The sequence below is a fragment of the Podarcis gaigeae genome (genome assembly GCF_964106915.1).
Source record: "Podarcis gaigeae genome assembly, chromosome: 14".
Taxonomy (NCBI): Eukaryota; Metazoa; Chordata; class Lepidosauria; order Squamata; family Lacertidae; genus Podarcis; species Podarcis gaigeae.
Window position 1 is genome coordinate 9,497,133 of NC_139690.1, and position 25,426 is coordinate 9,522,558.

The 25,426-nt window shown below is 46.5% G+C and overlaps 1 protein-coding gene across 3 annotated transcripts in view; it reads right to left on the reverse strand.

Annotated features, from left to right (window-relative positions):
• Positions 1 to 469: 469 nt before the first annotated feature.
• The window catches only part of LOC310831608 (uncharacterized protein C15orf39 homolog), a 50,515-nt gene continuing 25,558 nt past the window's right edge, over positions 470 to 25,426 (reverse strand). Inside the window, exons 2-4 of one of the 3 annotated variants that reach the window (XM_083712440.1) lie at positions 9,381 to 13,031; positions 6,842 to 6,875; positions 470 to 4,388 (exon numbers count right to left, since the gene is read on the reverse strand). In XM_083712440.1, coding sequence (XP_083568566.1) covers positions 4,385 to 4,388; positions 6,842 to 6,875; positions 9,381 to 12,984 — 3,642 coding nt within the window. In that variant the 5' untranslated portion in view covers positions 12,985 to 13,031 and the 3' untranslated portion in view covers positions 470 to 4,384. The remainder of the gene's footprint in view (positions 4,389 to 6,841; positions 6,876 to 9,380; positions 13,032 to 25,426) is intronic. The other 2 variants (XM_083712439.1, XM_083712438.1) reach the window with 2 other exon arrangements.

The following is a 25,426-nucleotide window of genomic DNA, read 5'->3' on the forward strand; positions in this document are numbered from 1 at the left end:
TACTTTCCCTGCCAGTTGTTCATGGATTTCTAGATCAGGGTTTCTCAAACTTGGGTCTCCAAAAAAACAGTTGGACTACAATTCCCATCATCCCTAGCTAGTTGGACCAGTGGTCAGGGATGATGGGAATTGTAGTCTAGCTGGAGACCCAAGTTTGGGAAACCCTGTTCTAGACACGCCAGTTGTGTTCTTTTTATTCATAATGTTGTATGTTTGGGGGGACCCACCCCCTAAATCCTAGAAATTAAGAAACGATAGGGCTTTATTTCACCCGGGTCAAAGACCCAGTTTGGCACCAACTAATGGACTCTCCAGTGTTCTATTTGTCCTGGAAGTATTCATGTTCTTGACAGGCCATTTGGGGGATTTTAAAAAAAATAACGTGTAGACTTGCACTAGAGAGTCACCAAGGTCTGCTATTAAACTGAACGATGAATGAACACACAAAGAGAAGACCGCAACACACCAGTTCCAAAACAAACATTTTAATCTTGGTGAAGCACCTCTTAGAAATTGTATCCTTACAAAACTTTTTTTTATTTAAATAAAAAGGCCAAGGTGCTCTCGTTGGAACTCTGTACAAAATATACAGTATCAAACACTTGTTTCCAAATGGTTGCACAGTACTTAAATGAGGCGGAGAAAAGACCCCCTTTTTAAATTGTCTGGCAGGACTGCAAGGTGGGGAAATAGCAGGCTTTCCCCCACCCCTTTCCAAACCGATCTGCACACTCAGTGCACCACGGAAATAATAATATTAATAACAATAGCAACAACAACAATAACGAGGAGAAAATGGCAAGCGGTGCTGCCTCTATCACATGAGCACAAGGGGCGTCGCGATGCATCCCTCGCCTAAGATTTGCTTAAGATAAATTGCTTCCTCTGTGACCCAGCTTGCGGTTCTGTACACACATCTAGTCTCTGAATTCTGTCTGGACCTTGCTGGAAAGCGACTTTGTCATATTCAAAGCCTTCCAGTCTGCTGCAAGTTTCAATGTGTGGCAGGGAGAGGGCCAACTGCTGTTAGACACCCAACTCTCATAGAATGGCCAATGGCCAGGGACGGATGGGAGTTGTAGCCCAAGAACATCTGAGCAGCACCACAGTCCTGCCTTAAAACTATCTTCCATTACTGCCTCACGTCTCTTTTTCAGAACAGTAATTTTGCCACCAGCACAAACACATCTTCAGGTGTCTTGGACGATTTGCACGTGACAGAGCTAATCTATCATTCATACTTTCCTTTCCGATTCCCTTTAATATACACAAGAGCTTCTTTAAAAAAATAAATGATCTTAAGTCCACAAACAGTACCAAGAGCTGCTTTGAAAACCTGCACAAAAATAAAGTACCAAATTTGAAGCCTTTAATTAAAAAAAAAAAAATAGATCTGAACACAGCAGCAACTCCTTATAAAGGCCAAGCTGCCACATTTCTAAAATGTGGTAGTTTAAGCCACAAAAAACCAAACATTTAAGTACAGGAGTCATGTCCCCACTGACATTATGGAGAAACCAGGACTTTTCAAAGCTGTCTTCCCTTTTTTTAAATACATACACAGGAGGGAAACTGCCTTTAAAAAAATATATATGTATCAAGTGGTCCCCATTAGAATTAAGCATGGGTCACTGTTATCACAGAAAGCAGGTGAAATGGTGAAGTTATTCCCAGGCTGATTCTCTTCTGATGGTGACGGTTGGAGGCCACCAAGACTGAATGCTTCACAAATCCCCAACCTCAAAAAGAAAAGGAAAAACCTGCCGCACTTAGAAAAGTAGCACATCAGGGGGAAATAGAACCCTGGCCTGCTAGCTTTCTATGTGCGGTGATACTTTGCATCCATACGTATTGTTGTATGGAAGGCGTATTCAGTCATGCGTATTCAGTAACTCAGAAAACTGGGCTTCCACCTCACCTGCATGGTTTGAGCAAGTGAATTTGGCAAGAGAGGCATCATGGCACCTCCCATGAATGAAATTCATCTACAGGAAAAGGAAACCCATGAAATTCAGCTCTTTCTGCAATGCCAGTGGGGGAGGCAGGACTCTTGAAAGGTGCTGCCCATCTCTTTTTGGAGGCCTCAAGAAAGCAGGAAGAAGACGAAGCTGCTAGTACAGCAACAGCTCCCGCCTCCATGCTGCAAGGATCCGTTCCTCTCTTCCACCCACCCACCCACCAGTCTTGCCTGCTGCCTCAACAAGCAAATCAACCGAACTGCAGGCTCAATCCACACTTTGTGGCAAACCAGGGTGAATGGCTTTTACTGCGAACATGATGATCTGGGCTGCTTTCTTCCACCCCATTGGGAGAAACAAACTGATGATTCTGGGCGTAGCATTATGTCTCAAACTATGGAATAGCGGTCTTTTTTCAACTCAAGCAAACCCCTGAGAGGTAAGCCATGAACAAACCTCAGGTGCTGAGCATGGTTGGTTGGTTTTTGAACAAAACAAACCATGGTTCTTGACATGGACAGAGGCTTGGATCCAGTGCTAGTTCAATTCAAAGCCAACCCACTGAAATTAATGGACTTAAGTACATTTATTTCAATGGATCTACTCTGACTTAGTTGGGAAGAATGCTGAGCCAGGGATCATGGTTTGTTTCTCTCCTTGCAACAGCCAAGGGGTAGCAGAGCAGCTAAAATCAATGTGTTCACAATGAACCATTAGCTATTGTTCACCAGGGTGAGCAAATAGGGCCAGTGGTCACAGATGAAGTTCATTGCCCTCTGATGCCCCTGGACCAGTAATGCTGGATTCTCTCTTTTTGTCATGGGTGTGGAGGCAGCAGGAAGGAGAATGATCTACAAACTGCCAAGCAAAATCTTTCCTCTCCAGCACCCAAACTGGCAATTGCTTAAGAATTGTGTCTGGATCATTTCAGAATATATGGAAGTCTCGTGGTTTGCAAGGGATCCAGGAATCCACACCTTTTTTTCTCACTGGCCCTCTGAGCAGTGCCAGGCAGCTTTTCCTTTCCCACAATGCCCCTGACCTGCTGTCACTCTGGAGCACTGTGGGAAATTTAAAGGGTGACAGCTGTCTGTCACAGCGGCCAGCTATACTTGCCGGTGCCCACCAACACAAGAGGAGGCCCACCAGTGGGAAACAGACCAAGGGCATCCTCAAACCTGGACCTCAACGCTGAACGGAGGAGTTTTAAAAGACCAGTAGCCAGCTGCCTCATTCAGCAGCAAGCGCAGTGTGCTTTGGTGCTGGGAGGAAGAGCACAAAAGCCATCTTGTGAACTCTAGGTCCTGTTCCCATGTTCCTCCTTTGACATGGCTGCCACCACAAACTACCACAATATGCCAAGGTTTCCTGAAGACATGTGGAGCCCTGTGGCATTTGGCGGGCTCCACGCCACCAGAGGAACATCTGGAGAGAGTCCTCATCAGCCTCTTCAAAATGCATGGAGATTAGGCCTGGGAGATGCCCAGGACCATGGAACATAGCTATGCTTTCAGGCACCTTGCTAATGGGGTTCCAATCTGCCAGCAGGATGACCCAATTGGACATTATCTCACTCTCCCCACCCACACCAAACACACACACACTCTCACTCATCCACCTCCAACCAGCCTTTCTTATAGTCCTGCAAAATCTCGAGGTAATATTGCCAATCAGGCTCACTGTCATATTGCACCGCAAAAACTGTCTTCAGAGGGTTCTTGTGGTATTTGTGAATCCGCAGCACCAATCCTGGGTACCACGCTTCTGTCTTGTCCTTCTCCTCGTACAAGTGCCTGATCCGCTTGCCAACAAGGTCCGGATACTGAGGGGGCAAAGCGTAGGCCTTCGTACCACCCAGCGCCCGGTGCCTGAACCTCTTCAGGAGCACTGAAGGCTGCTTTCTCCTCTTCTTGCGGGCAGCTTTTGGGGCCGGTGGCCCCTGAATATCTCGAAGGGCGTTCTGGAATTTGATGTGGACCATAGATTTCTGACAGTGATGGAGATCCTTTGAGGTACTGGCTGATTTCCTGTCATCCGATTTGGCCAGCTTCACCTTAAGAGCCCCAGGGAGTTTAAGGGCTGGCAAAAGCTGCTCCGCAGTTTTAGGGTGAAGCGGCAGTCCTTTGGTCTTCAAGGCCACAGAGGCAGAGTCTTTCTCAGGCTGCAACTTTGCTCCCTTTAATGCAGTGTCCCTTTGGATAGAAGGTGAGGAGGGTCCCTGGGACATATCATCATCTATTTGATGGCAGGTCTTGGAGGGCAAACAAGAAGCCAATCTATATTTTTTGCCTAGCTTATGCTTCCTTGCGAAGTGTTGGGTGAGAGACTGGGCTGTCATGCCCTGTAAACATCTGGTTGCATCTGTTGACTTCAAGCCATCTGGTGATAAAGCTTCAGTGTCGATCTTTGGGCTCTCCTCTGCAAGATCACCTGTGGAAACAGAAAATTAATAATAAACGTTCAGCCAAATTAGTGCCTGCGCCCTCAACAGACAACCATCCATCGCAGTCCTATAACCTGATCAGAAAATACACAGCCTTCACTCAGAAGATGCAACAGACTCTCACTTGGACTCCCCCAGTAGGTGGGACTGTAGATAAAAAGGTAAAAGACCCCTGGATGGTTAAATCCAGTCAAAGGTGACTATGGGATTGCGGCGCTCATCTCGCTTTCAGGCCGAGGGAGACAGAGTTTGTCCACAGACAGCTTTCCGGGTCATGTGGCCAGCATGACTAAACCGCTTCTGGCCCAATGGAACACCGTGACAGAAGCCAGAGCGCATGGAAACGCCATTTACCTTCCCGCCGCAGCGGTACCTATTTATCTACTTGCACTGGCATGCTTTCGAACTGCTAGGTTGGCAGGAGCTGGGACAGAACAACGGGAGCTCACCCCATCACAGAGATTCGAACCACTGACCTTCTAATGGGGAAGCCCAAGAGGCTCAGTGGTTTAGACCACAGTGCCTCCCCATGTCCCTAGGTGGGACTGTACACCTGATCTAGCTCCTCCTCTTAAGCCATGCAGAGGGAAGAAGGTCAACTGGAGTCCACTGGACAATTTGCAATGGAATACTGGTTTCCTTGCAAAGAAACTGGGGGCCAGGTGAATCTTGTTCTTGAGCACACAGCTGGGGAACATGGAGCTCTCCAGATGTTGCTGGACTCCACACTCCCAACAGCTCTAGCCAGCTTGGCCAATGGTCAGGGTTTGATGAGAGTTGTGGCCCAGCAAATACCTGGGTTGGCCACTAATTCCCCATCCACGTTCGTAATCAAGAGTGCAGACTCCACGATAACAGCATCACTGCAGCCTTTTGAAATCTCCATCACAGAGGTGGCACCCGTTGATGCCCACACTTGCAGTGCTCATGTCAGGTGGCAGAGGAACCAACCCCCACGGCAAATTGCCAGGAAAGAATAAGACAAGCAAAAGTTCTTACCATCTGCTTTTTATTCAAAATTCACAGAGAGAGGCTTAGGAATGCTGCCTCCTGGAATAATGGCGTTGTCCCGAGTGATTCTCCACCCTTCCGTCTCTCCCACTTACTCATGCATCATCGCTACAGGTGCTGAAAAGAGCCCTCTGCCTTTGTGCTCTTTGCTCTCCTACTTTCAATGCTTGCCAGGTTCTGGGAGGGGGGTAAGGAATGCTTTCCAAAAGGACTGTGTCCACCAGCTGTTGTGCCCCCGCTTGGTGCTTCTTCTTCTTCCTCCTCCTCTTCTCCCACTATTTCCCAGCTTTCCCCCTCATCTGCCCCTGAGCTGTGTTCTCGCTCAAACCCCTGTTGTAATTCTGAACTGCCTTCTTCTTCTCTGGAAGGGACAGGCTTGGAAGGCGATCTCCACCATTCTTCCTCTGCCCAGTCCCTGATATCTAATGCTTTAGGACAGCTTATCACCACTTTCATTTTCCAATTGATTTCTTCAGCACCCTTCGCCTGCTGAGCAACGAGGCGACCGGCGCACACATGCCGAGGTGGCTGCAAGCCGACCATCTCTGCTCCAGGCAATTCACACTGGAACAGCGAGGTTCAAAGTATGTTTTCAAGCAAGGCTGGCATCGTCATCTGGCACCTTGGGACAGCTGCCGCAACCCCAGCCCCTTGGGACAGAGCCCACCACAGCCTGCTCAGGGACACCCCCACAACAAGGCTGGCTATGCACTACCATTCAAAATTTCACAAAGCGCCAGAGCAGCTTCATTCCAGGGCAGGCGGTGGGGCACTTCTTTCAGTTAAGGGCTGTATTGCCTTGACAGTAATCTGCCAAGGGCAGGTGGTTGGCAGAGGGTGGGGCCAAAGGCAGACAGGAATCTGCTTTTCTGACTTCTTCCACCAACCCCTTTTCTCTCTCTCTCTTTGTGACACCTTGAACCAAGATGCCTTGAACCCAGCCACTAGTCCATTTAACTCTGATCAGTGATGAATCACTACAGTGTTAGGACTGGGGTGTGTGTGTATATTTTTCAGCACTCACTACCTTTGAAGCTAAAACTTCCCACTACCCCTGCCTATTGGGTCATGCTGCCTGGGACTAATGGGAGCTGGAATCCAGCAACATTAAGAGTGCACCCAGTTTCCTCATTCCACTGCTGGGGGTCAAAGCCAGGGTCCTTCAGCAAGCAAAGCATGGGCTCTACTACTTAGGGAAAGTGCAGGGGGGACATTTGGCCCTCCAGTTGTTGCTGAACTACAAACCCCACCATTCCTGGTGGGGGTTGCAACTCCCATGAGCTCCAGCCAGCATACCTGCTGGTCGGGGATTATGGAAGTTGGGAGTCCAAGCACCCCTGGAGGTCCAGAGGCCGGGGGGCACCAGCTGGTCTCCACCACTATAAGCAGCTGCACACCACATAAACCCACACAAAGAACAGATACCTACTTGGAGGTATGCAGGACAGCCTGTGAAGTGGGACCTGGAAAAAAATAAAGTTACGCAAAATCATCTGGTGTGTTAGTGAAAGGGTCGGTCATAAAGTTGGCTGGCAGTGGGTGTTTGGTTGGAGCTAATCTACGGGCGACAACCCCCTCTGCAAAAAGAAGACTGTGCCCTCTCTCTCTCTCTCCAAATATATATATATACAGTGGAACCTCGGTTTCTGAGCATCTCGGAAGCCGAACGCCGAAAACCCGGAAGTAATTGCTTCCATTTTCAAACGTGCCTCGGAAGTCGAACAGCTTCCGAGGCGCATTTTTCATATTTTTTTCCCATTGACTTTGCAGCCAACCCATTGATCCTTGGTTTTCAAATGTTTCGGAAGTCGAGCAGTCTTCCAGAACCTTGTAAACAGAGGTTAGACTGTACACACATTAGGCTGCCATTTCACATCCCCTGTGTGAGGAGTTGCAGTGCCTGGATTTGTCATGAGGAGGGGGAACAGGCTTGGAAGAGCCGTGAGGCTATGGGGCACCAAAGGAGCTGTTAAGGGATGCAGCGTTCGCATGAAGTGTAATGTGGGGTGCTAGGATCGGTGAGCAGCACAAATAGGGCCACCAGCCCCTAATACCCTCCCCCCACACACGTGGATATAGACAGCTGCCTTTTACAAGGTCAAATTGTCCACTTAGCCCAGTATTGCTTGCTCTGGCTGGCAGCAGCTCTCCAGGGGCTCAGGCAGACGTCTTTCCTATCAGCCGCTTCTTTGATCCCTTGGCTGGGGACTGAACCAGGCACCTCCGCCATGAGCCTCGGGGATATTGTTCAACACTTTGCGGAAAGGCAAAAAAGCCCACCGGGCTCACGGTGCCATCTTTGGACCCTTGGTGTAATGGCAGGAAAACAGATTCAGAAACCACCGGCAGGGGTGGGGGTGGGGGAGGCACGGCCATGCTGCAACCAGGGCTCTCCACCAGAACCAGGTATCCAGACAGTGGCAGAGCCCATTCTGCCCCTGCAGGCTGCTTGGACATGATTTTCACCTGCATCCCCAAGGCTAGGGAGCAGACGGAATATCCTGGTGTGCAGTGGGTGTTGCATTCAATAACTTTCTGACTGTAGGAAGAAGAAGAAGAGTTTGGATTTGATATCCCACTTTATCACTACCCGAAGGAGTCTCAAAGCGGCTAACATTCTCCTCTCCCTTCCCGCCCCCCCACAACAAACACTCTGTGAGGTGAGTGGGGCTGAGAGACTTCAGAGAAGTGTGACTGGCCCAAGGTCACCCAGCAGCTGCAGATGGAGGAGCGGGGAAGCGAACCCAGTTCACCAGATTACGAGTCCACCGCTCTTAACCACTACACCACATTGGCTTCCTCGGAAGGTGGTGGACTTTCCTAGGTGGTTTTTAAGCAGAGGTTGGAAAGCCATCTGTCATGGATGCTTTAGTGGAGATTCTTGCATTGCATGGATTGGACTAAAAAAAAAAAGAAGGTAAAGGTAAAGGACCCCTGGACCTTCCCGCCACAGCAGTACAGGTTTATCTACTTGCACTGGTATGCTTTCGAACTGCTAGGTTGGCAGGAGCTGGGACAGAGCAACAGGAACTCCCTCTATCGCGGGGATTCAAACTGCTGACCTTCCAATCGGCAAGCCCAAGAGGCTCAGTGGTTTAGACCACAGCGCCACCTGCGTCCCCCGGATTGGACTAGATGAGCCTCAGGGTCCTTTCCAACCCCATCTACAATTCTATGGTTCTATAATTCTGACAGGTAGAAATGTTTCTGTTAAGGTAAAGGTAAGGTAAAGGACCCCTGGATGGTTAAGTCCAGTCAAAGGTGACTATGGGGTTGTGGAACTCCACTGAGCCTCTTGGGCTTGCCGATCGGAAAGCTGGGGGTTCAAATCCCTGTGACGAGGTAAGCTCCTGTTGCTCTGTCCCAGCTCCTGCCAACCTAGCAGTTCAAAAGCACGCCAGTGCAAGTAGATAAATAGATACCTCTATGGCGGGAAGGTAAACAGCGTTTCCATGCACTCTGACTTCCGTCATGGTGTTCCATTGCAACAGAAGCGGTTTAGTCATGCTGGCCACATGGCCCAGAAAGCTGTCGGTGGACAAATGCCAGCTCCCTCGGCCTGTTTCTATTTTTTCCAGCTCAAGGATGTGCGTATGCATATGCACACACGGAGAGAGATTTCCCCCTCTCCCCCTAACAATTTCACCGTTCCTTCTGCCGACCTCCCTGCAGCCTAAACCAACTCCTTTCTGCCCTATCCAAATCAAGTGGCTGGAATGGTCCGAGATATTTGCACCCACACCCCACCAGATTCTGAACTAGACAAGAGCTCCCAACCTACATGTCACACTCACAGTCATGCAAATGCCTAGACTTCACAAGAATAGCATCCATGCCAAACGAGAAGCAGCTGAGCGCAGGCACGAAAACCCAAGAGTACAGCAGAGATATCATTTTGCTTCAGGGTAGAGCGGGGAGAGAGCTCCTTGCTGAAAAGCAGATTGCATGCCATCGTTAGCTGTACTTACCAAGCTGTTGCTTGATGCAGTCGTGCCAGTGGAGGTTCAGAAGGTCTGGGTAGATATCAGGCAGCTGTTTCAAGGCCAGCAGTTTCAACATCCGGGAGGTGCAGCTCTTTAGCTCCAGGTCCCTCAGCAGCCTCTCCTCAGATAAGGTTGTAGGACGTAGCTCCACCCTGTGGTCCTGCAGCACGTGGTCAACAGAGGAGCTAGACAGGTTGGGGAAGAGGGTCTCCTTCACCACGTGGATGGGGATGAAGATGGTGCCCGCTCGGATCACGTGAGGAAAGGGGCACCTGCGAGTAAACAGGATGGCCTCCAGCTGAGACAGCAGTTTGTTAAGGAACAGTGCCATGTCCTTGAAAGCCAGCCAGATCTCCTTGCCCTTGGAAGGCATCGGAGCTTCAGAAAACTTTGAGCCGTTCTTGTGCTTCGCCGACCCTACTGCCTTCCCTTGGCGATCCCCTTTGGACTTGGTCTTCTCCAGCCACTCCTTGAGTAGCTCTGGAGCGGAGGTAGACACGGAGCAGGAAATGATGGCGCAGATCGAAGTATGCAAGGCAGTGAAATGCTGCCTGGGGGAATGTTGCTTATCGGACAATTCGCTGCTGGTGGAAAACGAGGCACTGGTCTCTTCCAGGGCAGGAGACACAGCAGGTGCACTAGGAGGTGGGGCTTTTGAAGCATCTGGCAGCTTAACGTTAAAGCAATTCTGTGGCAAGAGTTGAGTTTCGGGCTGAGTCACCGCCTGTTGAAGGCTTTGATGAACCGGAGACGTGTTTTGCTGAGTCGCTGCATAGGGGAGGCTTTGCTGAACCGGAGACGTGTTTTGCTGAGTCGCCATGTGTGGGAGGCTTTGCTGAATTGGAGGTGTGTTTTGCCGAGTTGCTGCATAGGGGAGGCTTTGCTGAACCGGAGGGGTGTTTTGCTGAGTCGCCACGTGTGGGAGGCTTTGCTGAACCGGAGCCATGTTTTGCTGAGTCGCCACTTGCGGGAGGCTTTGTTGAACTGGTGGGTTGCTTTGCAGATCTGTTGCTTGTCCAGAGCCTTCTCGCAATGTAGAGACATCACTGGCCTTATCAAACACATGGGTGCTCGGCTGCAAGGAGGAAGAGTCTTGTTGCACTACACAATCTCGCCCAGCTGCATGCGATTTTTGGATTTTGAATTTTTTGTACAAGAATGCTGAAGAGCTGTGAAAACTGCTCTTTCCCGCAGGGCCGCTTTTCCCGGCCAACTCGGCCATTTGCACATTAGCCTCCTGCACAATCTCCTGTCTCTTAGGCAAAGTCTCGCTCGCCTCCTTCCCTTTGCTCTCTGAACTTTCCCTTTCAACAGCCTCTATCTTCCCAGGTGACCTCCGAAGACTGGGCACTTCTGCCAAGCCTTCTGTTTTAAAGCTGAGATCCAGGGCATGGTCTTCTCTGGCCCCAGCACTGCCATTTATACAAGCTGGTGGGGCCTGGTGACTGGGCGCAGGCCCACTGGGAGGCAAGCGTTTGACCCGGCAGCTCTCCCAAGTCCCAGCATAATCTTCACGCCCTCTCACAACCCCGGCACAGTTGCTGCTTGGCTCCCTTTCAACAACTTTTGCCATCACATCACGAGCGGTTTCTTTCCTTCCGGGCAGCAGTGCCTGAGACACTTCCCCTGACCGTACAGGGTCTGGCTGCGGTGGGCTCTGAACTTCCATGCATTTGCCTGAGTTACCAAAAGAAGTCTCCTGGGTTTGACAGCTTTTAGAGAGCGAAATCTCTGCTGACTCAGAATCAGCCAGGTAACGTTGGTAAGGCGCCAAGCTAAAGACGTTGTTGATAACAGGCATAGGAGGGGAAGATGAGGGGAGGGGTTCCTCGGGTCTTTTAGCACCCCTTCCTTTGTCCTCTGATGGCTGCAGCATTCTTTGGAGTGAGGAACCGGAATCCTCAAGGATGTTTTGGAGGAGATCTCCTTTAGGGCAGGAGTCATGGGACACAACTGGACTGTCCGAAATCACTATGCACTTTCCTGATTCAGTTTTGCAAGCCCAGAAGTTCCTTTTCTTGGCTTCGGGTATTAAAGCGGACCTTCTGGGTGTGTCACAGAGTTCCTCTCCCTTAGCGTTGGCCTCTTCCGAATGGCTCCGACCTGCCCTGCAGGCAGCCTCTTGCATGGACCGAAACCCACTAAAGAAGCCAGGCAATCTGTCCGCAGGGTGGTGCATCTGCGAAGGCTGGCGTTGAGGAGGTGCCCATTGACTCGGAATGCTCTCGTTGCTTAGCTTGGCAACGTGATCGCCCTCGCGACAATCCGGAAGGCCATCTCTGCTGGGGAAAGAGCCACAATACGAAGCCTTTTCCGACAGGGTGCAGCTGGAGATGGGAGCCTCGTGCACCAAGTCCGCTTTGGTCCTCACGTTTGGTTGGGGCTCCTGTTCCCGAAAAGGCTGGTGGCTCGGCGGGGTTGCCGCAGGAGGAGAAGGACCAAGTGATCTGTAGATATAGCTGTCCAAGTGACTAGGATAATAACTCTGTGGTGTTAAGTAAGATCCTGGGAGATGCTGGGGATCTTCGCGGCCCGGAGAGGCAAAGCCTTTGCACGCTGGCAGAGCAAAGAGGGAATTGGGTTTCTCCGACTGCACACAACTCTGGTGGTACAACAGCATCTGTTCGTGTGAAGGCAGCGGGTAGGAAGTGAGCGGGTAACAGGCAGGTGACCTCTCTTGATACATCAGGTTCTGGGGATTGGCCAGTGGGCTGGTAGCAGGAGGTAGCTTTGACCAGGCATGTTTGAGAGGACTTCCGCCACGAGCCTCAGGGATATTCGGTGGGCTGTGGTATGTGGCCTGGCATTTCTCAAATACTTTGCGGAACGGCGAAAAGCCAACAGGGCTCACAGAAGTGTCTTTGGACCCTTGGTGGGACGGCAGGTAACCCGATTCAGAAACCACCGATTTGGGGGGCACGGCTGTGCCGCAACCGGGCCTCTCCATGTGAACCAGGTGTCCAGACGGTGGCAGAGCCCATTCTGCTCCCGCCGGCTGCTTGGGCATGCTCTCCACCTGCATGCCCAAGGCTAGGGAACCTTTTGGGCTGTAGCCAGACTCGCCACAGTAACTTTGGTTCCGGTACACAGGTTTCGGCACCGCCAGAGTTGAGAAACCTGCCGTCGTTCGAGGAGAATGCTGTGCCGGGTAGCTGTGCACCCAGGCCTGCTGAGCGAGTCCTGTATGGCCCATGTAGTTGGACAACTTCTCCTGAGCAGCCATGCACTTGCTGCCAGCCTTCTCGTGCCCGGAAATTTGACCCCGTGCCCCAAAACTTTCTGTTTCCGGTCTGTACAGCATGCACAGGGCTTTGTCTGTCCTCGGGGGGTGACTGGCCGCGGCACCCGTGCAATGGGCGTAGGTCTCGGTGGGAGTCCAGGGAGACAAAGACTTGGGCCCTTCGTGGCATTGCAGTGGGTAGGCAAAGCACGATCCCTTGTAGCTGTAATGGTTGTCCGAGGTGTAGCCAGGGAGGGCGCTCGACCTGCACAAACCCGACGAGAGAACATGGCCTGCCTCCACCTCCAGTCGAGGGTGCTTGCTGTAACTCAGGGCCCCGAGTGGCTCCAAACGTCGCTTCTCAGCCATTACACTGCCCTCACCACCTCTGGTCTTGGAGAGTCACTCTGGATACTCTGCAAGGGGACGAAAGAAAAGGCAAACAATCAGGGATCCAAGCCTACCACACGGTTTTCTTGCTAGGCAAAGATTTGCTCGCATGGCAGTTAAGTTGTGGGCAAACATATCAGACGACACAGCGATTCTTCAAACAGCCAAAACAGAACTGAACTGAAGGGCTCAGTCAGCCTGCTTATATAGAGCTCCAGTGCAACGTTACTGTAGCAACTTTCTAAAACTATCCAATCACTAACGTCACTTTCGATCCTTCATTTGCATAACTATCTACAGTATCCCCCTGCTGGCCCAGGGTGAGAACTTCAGTACATAACAGCAGTCATCTGCACACCAAGGCTCTCCAGATGTTGATGGACCACAATTCCCATCTTCATCCCTGGCCATGCTGGCTGGGGCCCAGGAGAGCTGTAGCCCCAAAATACTTGGAAGCCATCAGCGTTACCTATCCCTCCATAGCTGGTGCTTCTCTCTTGCGAGTGGGTGATGCCATTTTAGAGACACAAGCAACAGCACTCACAGCCTCAACCTCAGAAACAGAGGGAATTACGTTGTCTCCCTGTTTGAGTATGTAAAACATTGGGGGTATATAACCTATTGCAAATCAAGTTCTCTGGTTATGTCACCAAACTGGGAAAATTATGAGAGAAGGAGAAAATTCTCTCTTGCACTTTTCCCACTCCATTCCAGATTTCATACACCACAGTCATCTTCCTCTTCTTCTTTTGAACTGAAAACGTTGCAGATAGATCTGACATCTTTCCAGCAGAGGGCACACAGAGCCAGCTGCTGAGGCACTGAGAGAGGAAATCCCCTTTTCACTACAATATAACAGAGGAATTGCTTTGCAAGATCCTGTCGTTTTTTTAACCTGGCAGTATTTTGTATAGAAAACATTTATCGAGGAAGGTTAGTTTTTAAAGGGGGAGGGGATCAATCATAAATGTACACATTCATTTCATCTTTCATAATTTCATTCTGCTTTTTTTCCCATAGCCCCCCGAGGGGCAAAAGTATTAAGTAGGGCGACAAAGTCCCCTACAGTAAACCTGCTCAGATTCATCTGGCATCATCCACACATTTTCAAGATACATCCACTGTCTTAAGGACTAGAAACTTGGCTTAAAAAAAAAGAAACAAATCATGAAAGCGGAAATTCTCAGAGTGCTATGCTAACTGGCCAATTTAGCATGTTTATTTTATTTGTATTTAGTGAACAAATGCAATATTTGGCCAATGCAATATTTGGGAAGCATGGCAGTTTTGACATTTCTAGCTTTGTTGACTAAATACAAATAAAATAAACATGCTAAATTCACTCTCTGGTGAAAAGGTTCCCGATGCAAACTGCCATCATTTGCATAGGAACAAATTCATACATTGAGGGTTTTTGCCTGGCTGGAAGGTGTCCTTGATACCTTCATGGTGTCTCTTGCTTCTTGGAAAATAGAAAAGGCTGAACATGCCCAGTGGGCATGGTACAGTGGTTGACTTTTGGGGAGATTGAAAACCAGGGAGGAGGCAGAATAGAATGAAATATCCTAGAAAAGGATAGAGCTGGCTGGAATGTATAACAGGAGCATTCTACACTAATGCATTTTGTTGGTGATCCTACTGGTCCATGCTTTGATTTTTCAAAGCAGACAACAACTTTTGCAGAGGGGGTTAAGAGGAGGGAGAAGGGAGCCTGACTTAAGAGAGAAACAGGCTCTAAGCCCTGCTGGCTCCTGTTTCAAATCTTGCATCACTTAAGTGGTCCCCCTGCATTCGCATCTTCACGGTTACACATTCGCTTAAGTCAGAAAGTCAGCAATTCGACCAACTAAGAAGGAACCGTCAGACAGCACTAGGTCCCTGCGTGATTCCTTGGCAGGAGCAAAAAATGTCTAGGAACTAAACATTTCAGGCTTCTCAGCAAATGCAGAGTCACCACTAAACTGTTTGGGATTTGGGATTCTTACATTAGGAAGGAGGCACTTCTTAAAGGTTCCTCTATTTTTCTTGGAAATTTCAAATCTGACCTCAAAACACCTGCTCTTCTCCAGGCTACAGTCAACACCTGCTCTCATCCAGGCCTCTGAGTCTGCAGAAGGTAAACAACTTAGATAGAAACTACTTTGACAGAGCAATCCTGTGCATGTCTACACAGAAGTAAAGTCCCATTTACTACTTACTTGCTTACTAGGGAATAAGCTCAAGCAGGCTTACTCCCTAGTAAGCAAGTCTGCTTAGGATCTTAGTCACGTTCTAAACTTATCCCACGACTTGGTCACCCATGACAAAAGATGTTTGGAAGCAGAAATATAAGATTGAGAACATTCTGCTATTGCAATTTGTTTATTGTGGAAAGATTTGTTTATTTTCTCTCCCCAAATTGTTTATTGTTCTGTAGGGGCTACAGCATTATCCCTAACCACTGGTCCTGCTAGCTAGGCAATGAATTAAATTTCTCCCCATCCCTAAATTGTCAACCGCCTGAAGCACTTTGCTTAGCAGGTGTGCTTTACATTCTCCCAAATAAATTAGTAACACCATATTCACAGATTATCTACTTTGGCCACAACTGAATTCTGAAAGGTAAAGGTAAAGGTACCCCTGACCATTAGGTCCACTCGCAGACGACTCTGGGGTTGCGCACTCATCTCACTCTATAGGCCGAGGGAGCCAGCGTTTGTCCGCAGACAGCTTCCGGGTCATGTGGCCAGCATGACTAAGCCGCTTCTGGCAAACCAGAGCAGCACACGGAAACGCCACTTACCTTCCCGCCGGAGCGGTACCTATTTATCTACTTGCACTTTGACGTGCTTTTGAACTGCTAGGTGGGCAGGAGCTGGGACTGAGCAACGGGAGCTCACCCCATCGCGGGGATTTAAACTGCCGACCTTCTGATTGGCAAGCCCTAGGCTCTGTGGTTTAACCCACAGCGCCACGGGCGCTTTGAGATCATCAACTCTCTCTGACCCCTAACTCACCCCCATTCTTCTCCCCCCCCCCCGCAAAAAAATACAGTAAGGTCCCATGAGACCTTCCTCTTCAGCACCCCAGTTTAAAAAAGGGAGTTGCAATTAGGTCAGAATCAGCGGCCACATTCATAGCCAGATTTGTGTCAGCATCTAAGCCAAGGTACAACAGACTCGGATTCCAAAGTTCAGAGCTGGACGCGAACTATCTTTCCTTTCCACCTCCCTAAGGACACGCTAATTATATACTTCTCTCCAAAGAACAAACCGAGATTAGCTGTATGCACCGCGGATTGGAACTATTAACTGCGGCAAAACAGTGTGTTTGAAAAATATACCTGGGGAGTTGAAGTGGAAACCTGCATGCTGAATCTGTGCATGGTGATAATTATAATCATCACACACACACACACACACACACACACACACACACACACACACTGCTGTTCGTCCCATGGGGAAAACACACAGGTGTCCATAGAAAGGGGTAGCCAGGTGCAAAAGGCCTTTCAGCAGGTGAAATTCTTCTGCACGATCAATAAAGGTGCAGCTCTTTCTGCTATTCCATCCTGCCCCCCTGCCCAGATAATGGCCATATATTGAGCTCAAAAGAGGAAACAGAAGACGAAGGGGGAAAGATATCTGTTGGGGGGGGGGGGGAATAGCGATACAAGAGTGTGGAGTTAATTCACTTCACAACAAACTAACCCTCCCAGCTCTATGCTTTTCACACAGGAGAATCCGTCCCACATCTTCCCACACATCTTTTCTATTTATACTCCGAGAAACCCTTTCAGAGTGTGTGTTTTATAAATTTCATTTAGTTTTTCCAGATTTTGAAATTTACAACAAAATAATAACATAAACAACATAAAAAGAGAGCTCTGAAGAATCTCCTGGACTTCCCTCCTCCCCTTTGTGGGTCTTTGTATTAACCTTTCTCTCCTGCATGTTGTTTATTAATCCAAATCTATTAAATCTCCTTTATAACCAAAATTCAGCATTAAACTATAAGTGTTATTCCAATCCTACCAATAATTTTAATTGTTTACAATGGTTTTTAAGGTAAGTTACACATTAAGGTAAGTTACATATTTTTAAGGCAAGTTACCAGTATATACTTTCTCCATTCCTTATTACAATTTTAGTCTTCCTGATTTCTAATTCTTTCGGTCATTTTGCCATTTTGGCATAGTCCATCAACTTAATCTGCCATTCTTCTCTGGTAGGGACCAGAATGTGCTTTTTAGCAGGGGGTGAACAAAGCGTGGAGGATTGTATCATACTGGCCTGAATATAAGCCTCACTTTTTCCCCAAATTCCGAGCGTGAAAAGTTAAAGCATGGCTTAAATTCATGACCTTACATAAATGGGCTTTTATGATGTCGCTGCTGAAACAGACGTACGGTAAAACGGAACAAAAAAATGTTTTATTGCCGATTTGCGAGCTTGATACTGTTCATTTGTCATTTGTTACAAATCTATCAACCGCAGCAATTTTCAGTCTGTAACCCAATTCAAAGGGAGTGGCTTATATTCGGGTATTGTCTTTTTCCCCCCATGAATTTTAAAGATGTGGTTTATTTGCGGGTGCAGCTTATATTCGGGCCAATACGGTATGTGTTGTGTTTCTCCTCACGCAGCACTGTGACGTAGACTAGGCTGACAGAGACAGGAAACGCATTCACACACAGGAATTACTGTGTTTGTTTTTCCTATTATAATGCTAGCATTTCTATCCCAGATTCTAAGGCTCCTTTTACAAAGCATTAGCCATTCCATTCTGGAACTCTGGCTTAAAAAAAAAAAATCAACATACTGCTAAATGTTAAATGGCACGAAAAAATGTACGTTGGAATGCCAACACACCACATTTCATAGTATGGAATTACAATAAATTGCCATTTTCAAAACTCTTGCAATTTTCCAGGTTGGCTGGGTTGCAAACGTTTTCCGTAAGCAAATAACATAGAAATAAATGCAAAACTTCCACTCGGTTTTGCTAGGTTTCCAGAAGCGACTTTTGCATCGTGAGAAAGATCACGTGAAACATGGAACTTCTCAGATGAGGAAATGTCACCAAAATGGAATAAAGTACAGGAAGAAACACCACGGACAGAATAATTGCCACACACAGGAAGAAGAAGGATATAGTTTGTGTTCCTCACTCATGGTTTTATAAATCATTTAATGTGTCAACACGAATAGAAGTTATTAATATTGCAGTTGTTGTTCAAGGGATTATTATGATGACTGGAATGTAATGGAAGTTAATAAGATTTTGGAATGCAGAAATAAAGTGGTACCTCAGGTTAAGAACTTAATTCATTCTGGAAGTCCGTTCTTAACCTGAAGCTGTTCTTAACCTGAAGCACCACTTTAGCTAATGGGGCCTCCAGCTGCCGCCGGAGCACAATTTCTGTTCTCATCCTGAAGCAAAGTTCTTAACCTGAGGTAATGTTTCTGGGTTAGCGGAGTCTGTAACCTGAAGTGTATGTAACCCGAGGTACCACTGTACAGCAAATAATCAAGCCATCAATTCTAACACATGGGGGAGCCACCTTATCTAAATTATTTAATTTGGTATTTGAACTATTGGCATTAATAATTGTATTATAAATTGGTATTGTTATAATGTGGCCATTACTGGATTGCAATTGAAAACTAATAAAAATTATTATCGAAATGGAATAAAGTGCGGTCTGAATGCAGCCAGGAACTGGCTTGGTGTCACCCAGCAAACTTAATGGCTTCATGGAGCTTTGAACCTTGGCATCCCAGCTACTAGTCCCAACACTCAAACCACAATACCACACTGGCTTCCAAGCTGGGTTAAGTGTGACATACAATATCTGTAGTCCAGAGGTCAGCAACTTTTTTCAACCGTGGGCCAGTCCACCATCCCTCAGACTTTGGGGGGGTGGACTATATTTTTTGGGGGGGAGAACGAATTCCTATGCCCCACAAATAACCCAGAGATGCATTTTAAAAAGCACACATTCTACTCATGTAAAAACACACTGATTCCTGGACCACCCACAGGCCAGATTTAGAAGGCGATTGGGCCTCATCCAGCCCCTGAGACTTAGGTTGCCTACCCCTGCTGTAGCACCCTGCTTGTGGTTAACGCTTAGCTGGAATGAAATATTCAACGCAGCGATAGAGAAATTAAAATAATAATTTATTTGTCAGACAAATAAATGATAGGCACAGTGGTATATGGTTACCAAAGCTCTGCCCCCTCCAGCCCTGATGGCCAGCACTTATATTTCCTCAGCCCAGCCCCCTTGCTCCTCCTTTGGCTGCCTCTGTCCAATCAGCCTGGTTGAAATTCCTATTGGCTGTTTGCTAGAACCAATCATAAAAGATACACCCATTTCCTATTACCTTTTATGGGAGACAAAGAGCTATATTTCCTTCTATCCATAAATGGCAAACAAGTAGCCATATATCTTACGTTTGCCTCAACAAGGCACCTTAATTACCAGATCACCTTTTGCCCTTCTTGCCCCCCATTCCAAAATAGATGACTAAAACAGATGGCTCATTCTGTCTTACATTATAGTTTTAAAACAGAGATCTTGGGTTCACATTCTCACACACCATCAATGAAATAAGAATCTAACATAAGAATCTAACATTTATTACTTTCTAAATCCTTTGCATCATTACATTTAAGCCAACAATCTCATACATTAACATAGATAGCTTTTTAAAGTAAAACCTCTTCAATTTACACTCCCCTTTCCTGGCCAGCTGCTTTTCCCATTAGCTCTTGCCCTTTAACCTTAGGAAAATGTGGCTAAAGTCTCTAATGGGAGGCACATGGTATTATTTTCTGTTAAACAATAAATCCTACTATTTACTAACTTTTAATTAGTGTTTTTGCAGCTTGATTGTATTCTGTAATATGTGGGGTCAGTGTAACCTTTTTGCTCCCAGCCTATAATTCCCTTTTACAACTTTGAGAATTTTGGCTCCTGCTATAAATCAGGGGGGCCCTTGTCCAGGAGGATAAACATCTGCCAAAGTCCTTAACCAGCTGGTCTTCTGCCTGGCATAAAAAACATTTGCTAATATATCTTTAAGCTCATTTTAAAATACAGGCCTTGATCAGATGCCTCACTGCTATTATCCATTGCCTGCAAACAGAAGCCTATCATGCTATAGCTAGAAGTCCTGGGATGCTTTCATAGGATCCACTTTTCCTGTTTACTCCACCCACCCCATAGATCATCCACTCTCGGTGTCAGAACTCATGGGGCCACTTATTTTGGCAGTCCCCTTTCCTGCTGCAGTCCTGCATGCATTGAAAAATGCGTTGATAACCGCAACTTTATTTAAATGGTTTGCTCGTGGCGTAACTTTGGACCACACATTTCTCAGGAGGCAACTCATTATGAGAACACAGTTGCGCCACCAGCCTGTTATGCAATGAGGCAAGCCCATGGCAAGGCAGCAGGCTGTACACACTTAATATGCAGAGGGAGATAAGTAGGCACAGTACCTACTGAACTCATACAAAAGGTATTTTTGCCCAAGCTGCCAGTACATAGTGGCCCGACATCAAGCCCTGAAAGATTGCAGCTAGCAATTATCTCACTTGGCTAGCACCATTACGCTCAGGTTTCTGAGACGGTTCCTTGCACCTTCCTCTAGAAATACCTTCACATCCTGGTTGTGGGCTTCTCCTAAGCACCTGATCAGCCACAGTGTGAAACAATATGAGGAACTAGGTGGGTCTTTGCCCTCACCCAGCAAAGCTTTTCTTATTTTCTTGCGAAGGAGAAGACAAAACGTTTTGGTCCACCCAGATGTCTGAAATCATGATAGCTGCAAGATGTACTCTTGGCACCAAGGATGGTGACCAAAATACGTTATAAACAGCCTTTCTCAACCTTGGGTCCCCAGATGCTTTTGTCCTACAATTCCCATCATCCCTGACCACTGGTCTTGTGAGGTAGGGATCATGGGAGTTGTAGGCCAGAAACATCTGGGGACCCAAGGTTGACAAAGGCTGCTTTATATCAAACTCAAATAAACATTTGGCATGAGAAATACACTCATCAGAAAGCTACATCCTCAAGCTGCCTCAGGGCCTGGCCTCTTTAGAGCTTGTGTGGAAGACCCAGGCAGGAACTGCTCCAGAACCTGGCATACTGGAACATGCATAACCATGGACTGACCTCCCCAACATCACATCCTTCTTTTCTTACTGCTAAACAAAACCTCCAGCCAACTCTAGGGGCTGAGGGGTCTTCACCCGCCCCCTGATAAAATATTTGAGAGGGCCACACAAAAGCGCCCCAAGTTGATGGGCATTGCCATTCTTTCTTTTTTTCCATGCTTTATTGAAGATCTCATATAACATATATAGCATATATGATGTACATCATCTTGAATATACAAAAAGAAAACAACTGTATAAACAAAATCCATATACAATTAATATACCACATATTTACAGAACTTAAACTTAGGTTCTATTTGTAGTATCTCTTGTATTCTTATCTAATTACTAACATAAGATTAAATGTCTGATTAAATACCTGATTAGTAACATAGATTAAATGAAATAAACTAAAAATTAGACTTCCTATCATTTCCCGATGTATATTCTCATTCTAATAGCGCATGTACATATCATTATTATCATATTTGTTTTTTTCTAATACATCCCTACAGCAATTTGTACTGTACCTTTTGTCTTCCCACCCCCCCCCCATATTTGTCTTTAAACAAGGGTCATTCAAATGCTCCCATAGACATTATGCATCTGTTATTTTTTCGTAAATATTTCTTATATTTATCCCATTTTTGAACAAATACTTGCCTAGAGTTGCCTCTCAAACTATTAGTCATTTGTGCCATTTCTACATATTCCTGCAACTTACTTTGCCAATCTGATGTAGTTGGGACATTTTGCCCTTTCCAGTTCATTGCTACCAGCATTCTGGTGGCAGCCACTGCATAAAGGAAGAGCTCTCTTAAAAAATTTGGTATATCATTGCCTAGAAAACTTAACAGAAAGGCTTCTGGCTTTTTTAAGAATGTTAGCCCCATAATTCTTTTTCAGCTCTTCATAGAAGAGACACCAAAACTCTGATCTTTCTGCATGACCACCACATGTGATACTTGTCTCTATTGCTTTCTCCACACCTCCAACAGTTGTTCGCTATGTTTTTGTACATCTTTGAGAGCCTTGATGGTGTAAGATACCATCTATATTGCAAATTTAGCATATTTTCTTTGATGTTGTAACACGCAGTAAACCTCATAGTTGTATTCCAAAGACTTTCCCACTCACTCAGCAGTATAGGGCGCCCTATATCCTGAGCCCATCTGATCATAACTACCTTAACCTCCTCCTCCTTGATTTACCAGTCAAGGAAGAGTTTGTACATCCTTGATATTATCTTAACATTATTACAGTGTTTACTTATTCCTTTTCAAATCTCGAGGGCTCATTAGTAAATCCGTTCTTTTTATCCTGTCTAAACGTCTCGTGGAGTTGGTGATATTCTAGCCCTCCTGAGAGCTGATCTTTAATTTCCTCATATTTTCTAATCTTAATTTGACTACCATCTTCTATCAGTAGTGACTTATATGTTAGCCAGTTTCCTCTCATATTTTTCTTCTTTACGGCCTTAGCCTCTAATGGAGATATCCATCAAGGGGTCTTAGGTTCCATCAGTCTTTAGTATTTTCCCCATACCTTAAATAAGGCATTTCTTACTATGTAAAGACCTGTAAAGGGGTAAAAGAGTATTGGGCAGTAATTAATAATGAAACCTTTATGCACTTTAGATTTATCATAATTTAGATACGCATGCTAACCGTAGCTGTTGTTAGATGGGCATTGCCATTCAAATGATGTGCATGCACTGAGTCATATGATCGGTTATGCAAGGTATGGCTTACCTGCCCCCCCCCCCATATTTTATTCCACTCAAACAGGACTGAAAAACTGCATCTTGCATCAGTCTGCACCTGAAGCCTGAGCGTTGTCTTTGCAAAAATGTACGTTCATTCATATTTACCCTGTAAAGGGGTAAAAGAGTATTCACAATGAATTGAAAAAAATGTCTAAAAGCACTTTTCAAAAAAAACAAAAAACAACCCAGAGTCCTTTTTGTTGTGGATAATTCAGACGGAAATTCCCAGGTGTTAAAAAAGTTTATTTATATATGCCACAACCGTGGCCAGTGTTTTGTTGGCCCAAAAGTGGAAAACAAGCTAGGTCCCAACTAAAGAAGAATGGCAACTTAAACTGATGGAATATGCACAGCTTGCAGATCTAACATATAGAATAAGAGAACAAGAAGAACATACATTGAGAGAAGATTGGAAAATGTTTATTGAATATATGGGGGGAAATGGTGTACACTTGAAAACGTTGGCTGCATTAAGATAAATTCAACAGTGTAAATAAGTTTGATGGATGTAATAATGGAATACTGAAGGGTTTAGTTTATGTAAAATATGCAGGGATTTATGTTATGCAAAATGAACAATGGAAAGAGAAGTCATTTGATATTTTAAGGTTGTTTAAATGAATACTCTAAATTGTAAATTTATATATATATATGCACACAAAATGGGGGGAAAGAGAATTGTCTTTGCATAACAGTCTCTATAATGCAGCATCATAACATTGGGTGGTATTCAATGACGTGTTATTCAAAATAGACGGACCTTACTTAATTTCAAGGGTGTACTCCGAACAAAACTTAGTTGAACATCACCCATCATCTCTGAAACACTCTCTACAACCTCCGTGTGTCCCCTGTGGATAGCTTGAGGCTCCTCCGCTACTTTGAAAACCTGGCTCTGGAGCTGGTGACATGGGAAGTTGGGTACCATCCCTGGTGCATTCTGATTCGGTAGTTCCACCCCGTCCAGAGGCCCAGGATAGAGTCTCGTTAGGAGTCCAAAGTGGGATACATTTGGGGTGACTTTATTATGTTTTTGCTGTGCTGGAATCATAGTTCCTCAAATGCTTATGACCTTGTATGGCTTTGGTATATAAGACAGAGAAGGTTTGCCTTGCGATCACCAAATTTTTCACCAAGGGTTAATCTCCTGCTTGCATGGTTGGCTGTCATAGGGTTCTGTGCTTCTCAGTATTCTCCATTTATTTTTCTTTTGGCTGGCATGTCTTGCATCTCAATCCTGCCATGCTGAGCTGGAACTGTAAGTTCTGGCATCAGACATCCAAAAAGTACAGTCGCTGGGGAAAACCTTAGAATATCTCAACTTTCCCTCACTGACAATATTGCTGAATTCAGAGAAAACAGCTTGGTTTCTCAGACATGCATGAAGCTCATCCCTGCATTCTCCTTGCTTCTGTATGGTCTGGCATAACTTAAAGGTAAAGGTACCCCTGACTGTTAGGTCCAGTTGAGGAAGACTCTGGGGTTGAGCGCTCATGTCGCTTTATGGGCCAAGGGAGCTCGCGTTTTTCCGCAGACAGTTTTTCCGGGTCATTTGGCCAGCTTGATTAAGCCACTTCTGGCGAACCAGAACAGCATACGGAAAAACGCCATTTACCTTCCCACCGGAGCAGTACCTATTTATCTACTTGCACTTTGACATGCTTTCGAACTGCTAGGTGGGCAGGAGCTGGGACCACACAACGGGAGATCCCCGCATCGCGGGGATTCAAACCACCAACCTTCTGATCAGCAAGCCCTAGGCTCTGTGGTTTAGACCACAGCGCCATCCGCGTCCTGGCATAACTTATACATCTCAAAATCTATGTTCTTCTTTGGACCATAGTACTTTGTCAGTGCATTCTTCCCTTTCATGTAACCATCACCATCTCCTGCAACTGGGAGGATGGTAAAGATGTCACACACTCTGTAGCACAGAGCAGAAGGAGAGCATATTCCATTGTGCTGCATTCCATTACCATAGCAAGGAACAAAATTTCCAGTCTGTGGCTCCATCCATCCCAACAGAGCCCTACGGTTGTGTGGGAAACATGAGCATCAGTTGAGGGAAAGTCAGAGGGAGCAGCCATAGCAGGTTTGGTTTTCTATTTTCCATCTTATACAAAGCAGGAAGACGAAAGGACATTTACACACCTATTTATACACATTTATGCACACCTGTGTACCTGAAGGAGCGTCTCTACCCCCATCATTCAGCCCAGAAACTGAGATCCAGCTCTGAGGGCCTTCTGGGGGTTCCCTCATTGCAAGAAGTGAAGTTACAGGGAACCAGGCAGGGGGCCTTCTCGGTAGTGGCCCCCGCCCTGTGGAACGCCCTCCCATCAGATGTCAAGGAAATAAGCAGCTATCCTATTTTTAAAAAACATCTGAAGGCAGCCCTGTTTAGGGAAGTTTTTAATATTTAATGTATTGTTTTTAACACTCAATTGGGAGCTGCCCAGAGTGGCTGGGGAAACTCAGCCAGATGGGCGGGGTATAAACAAT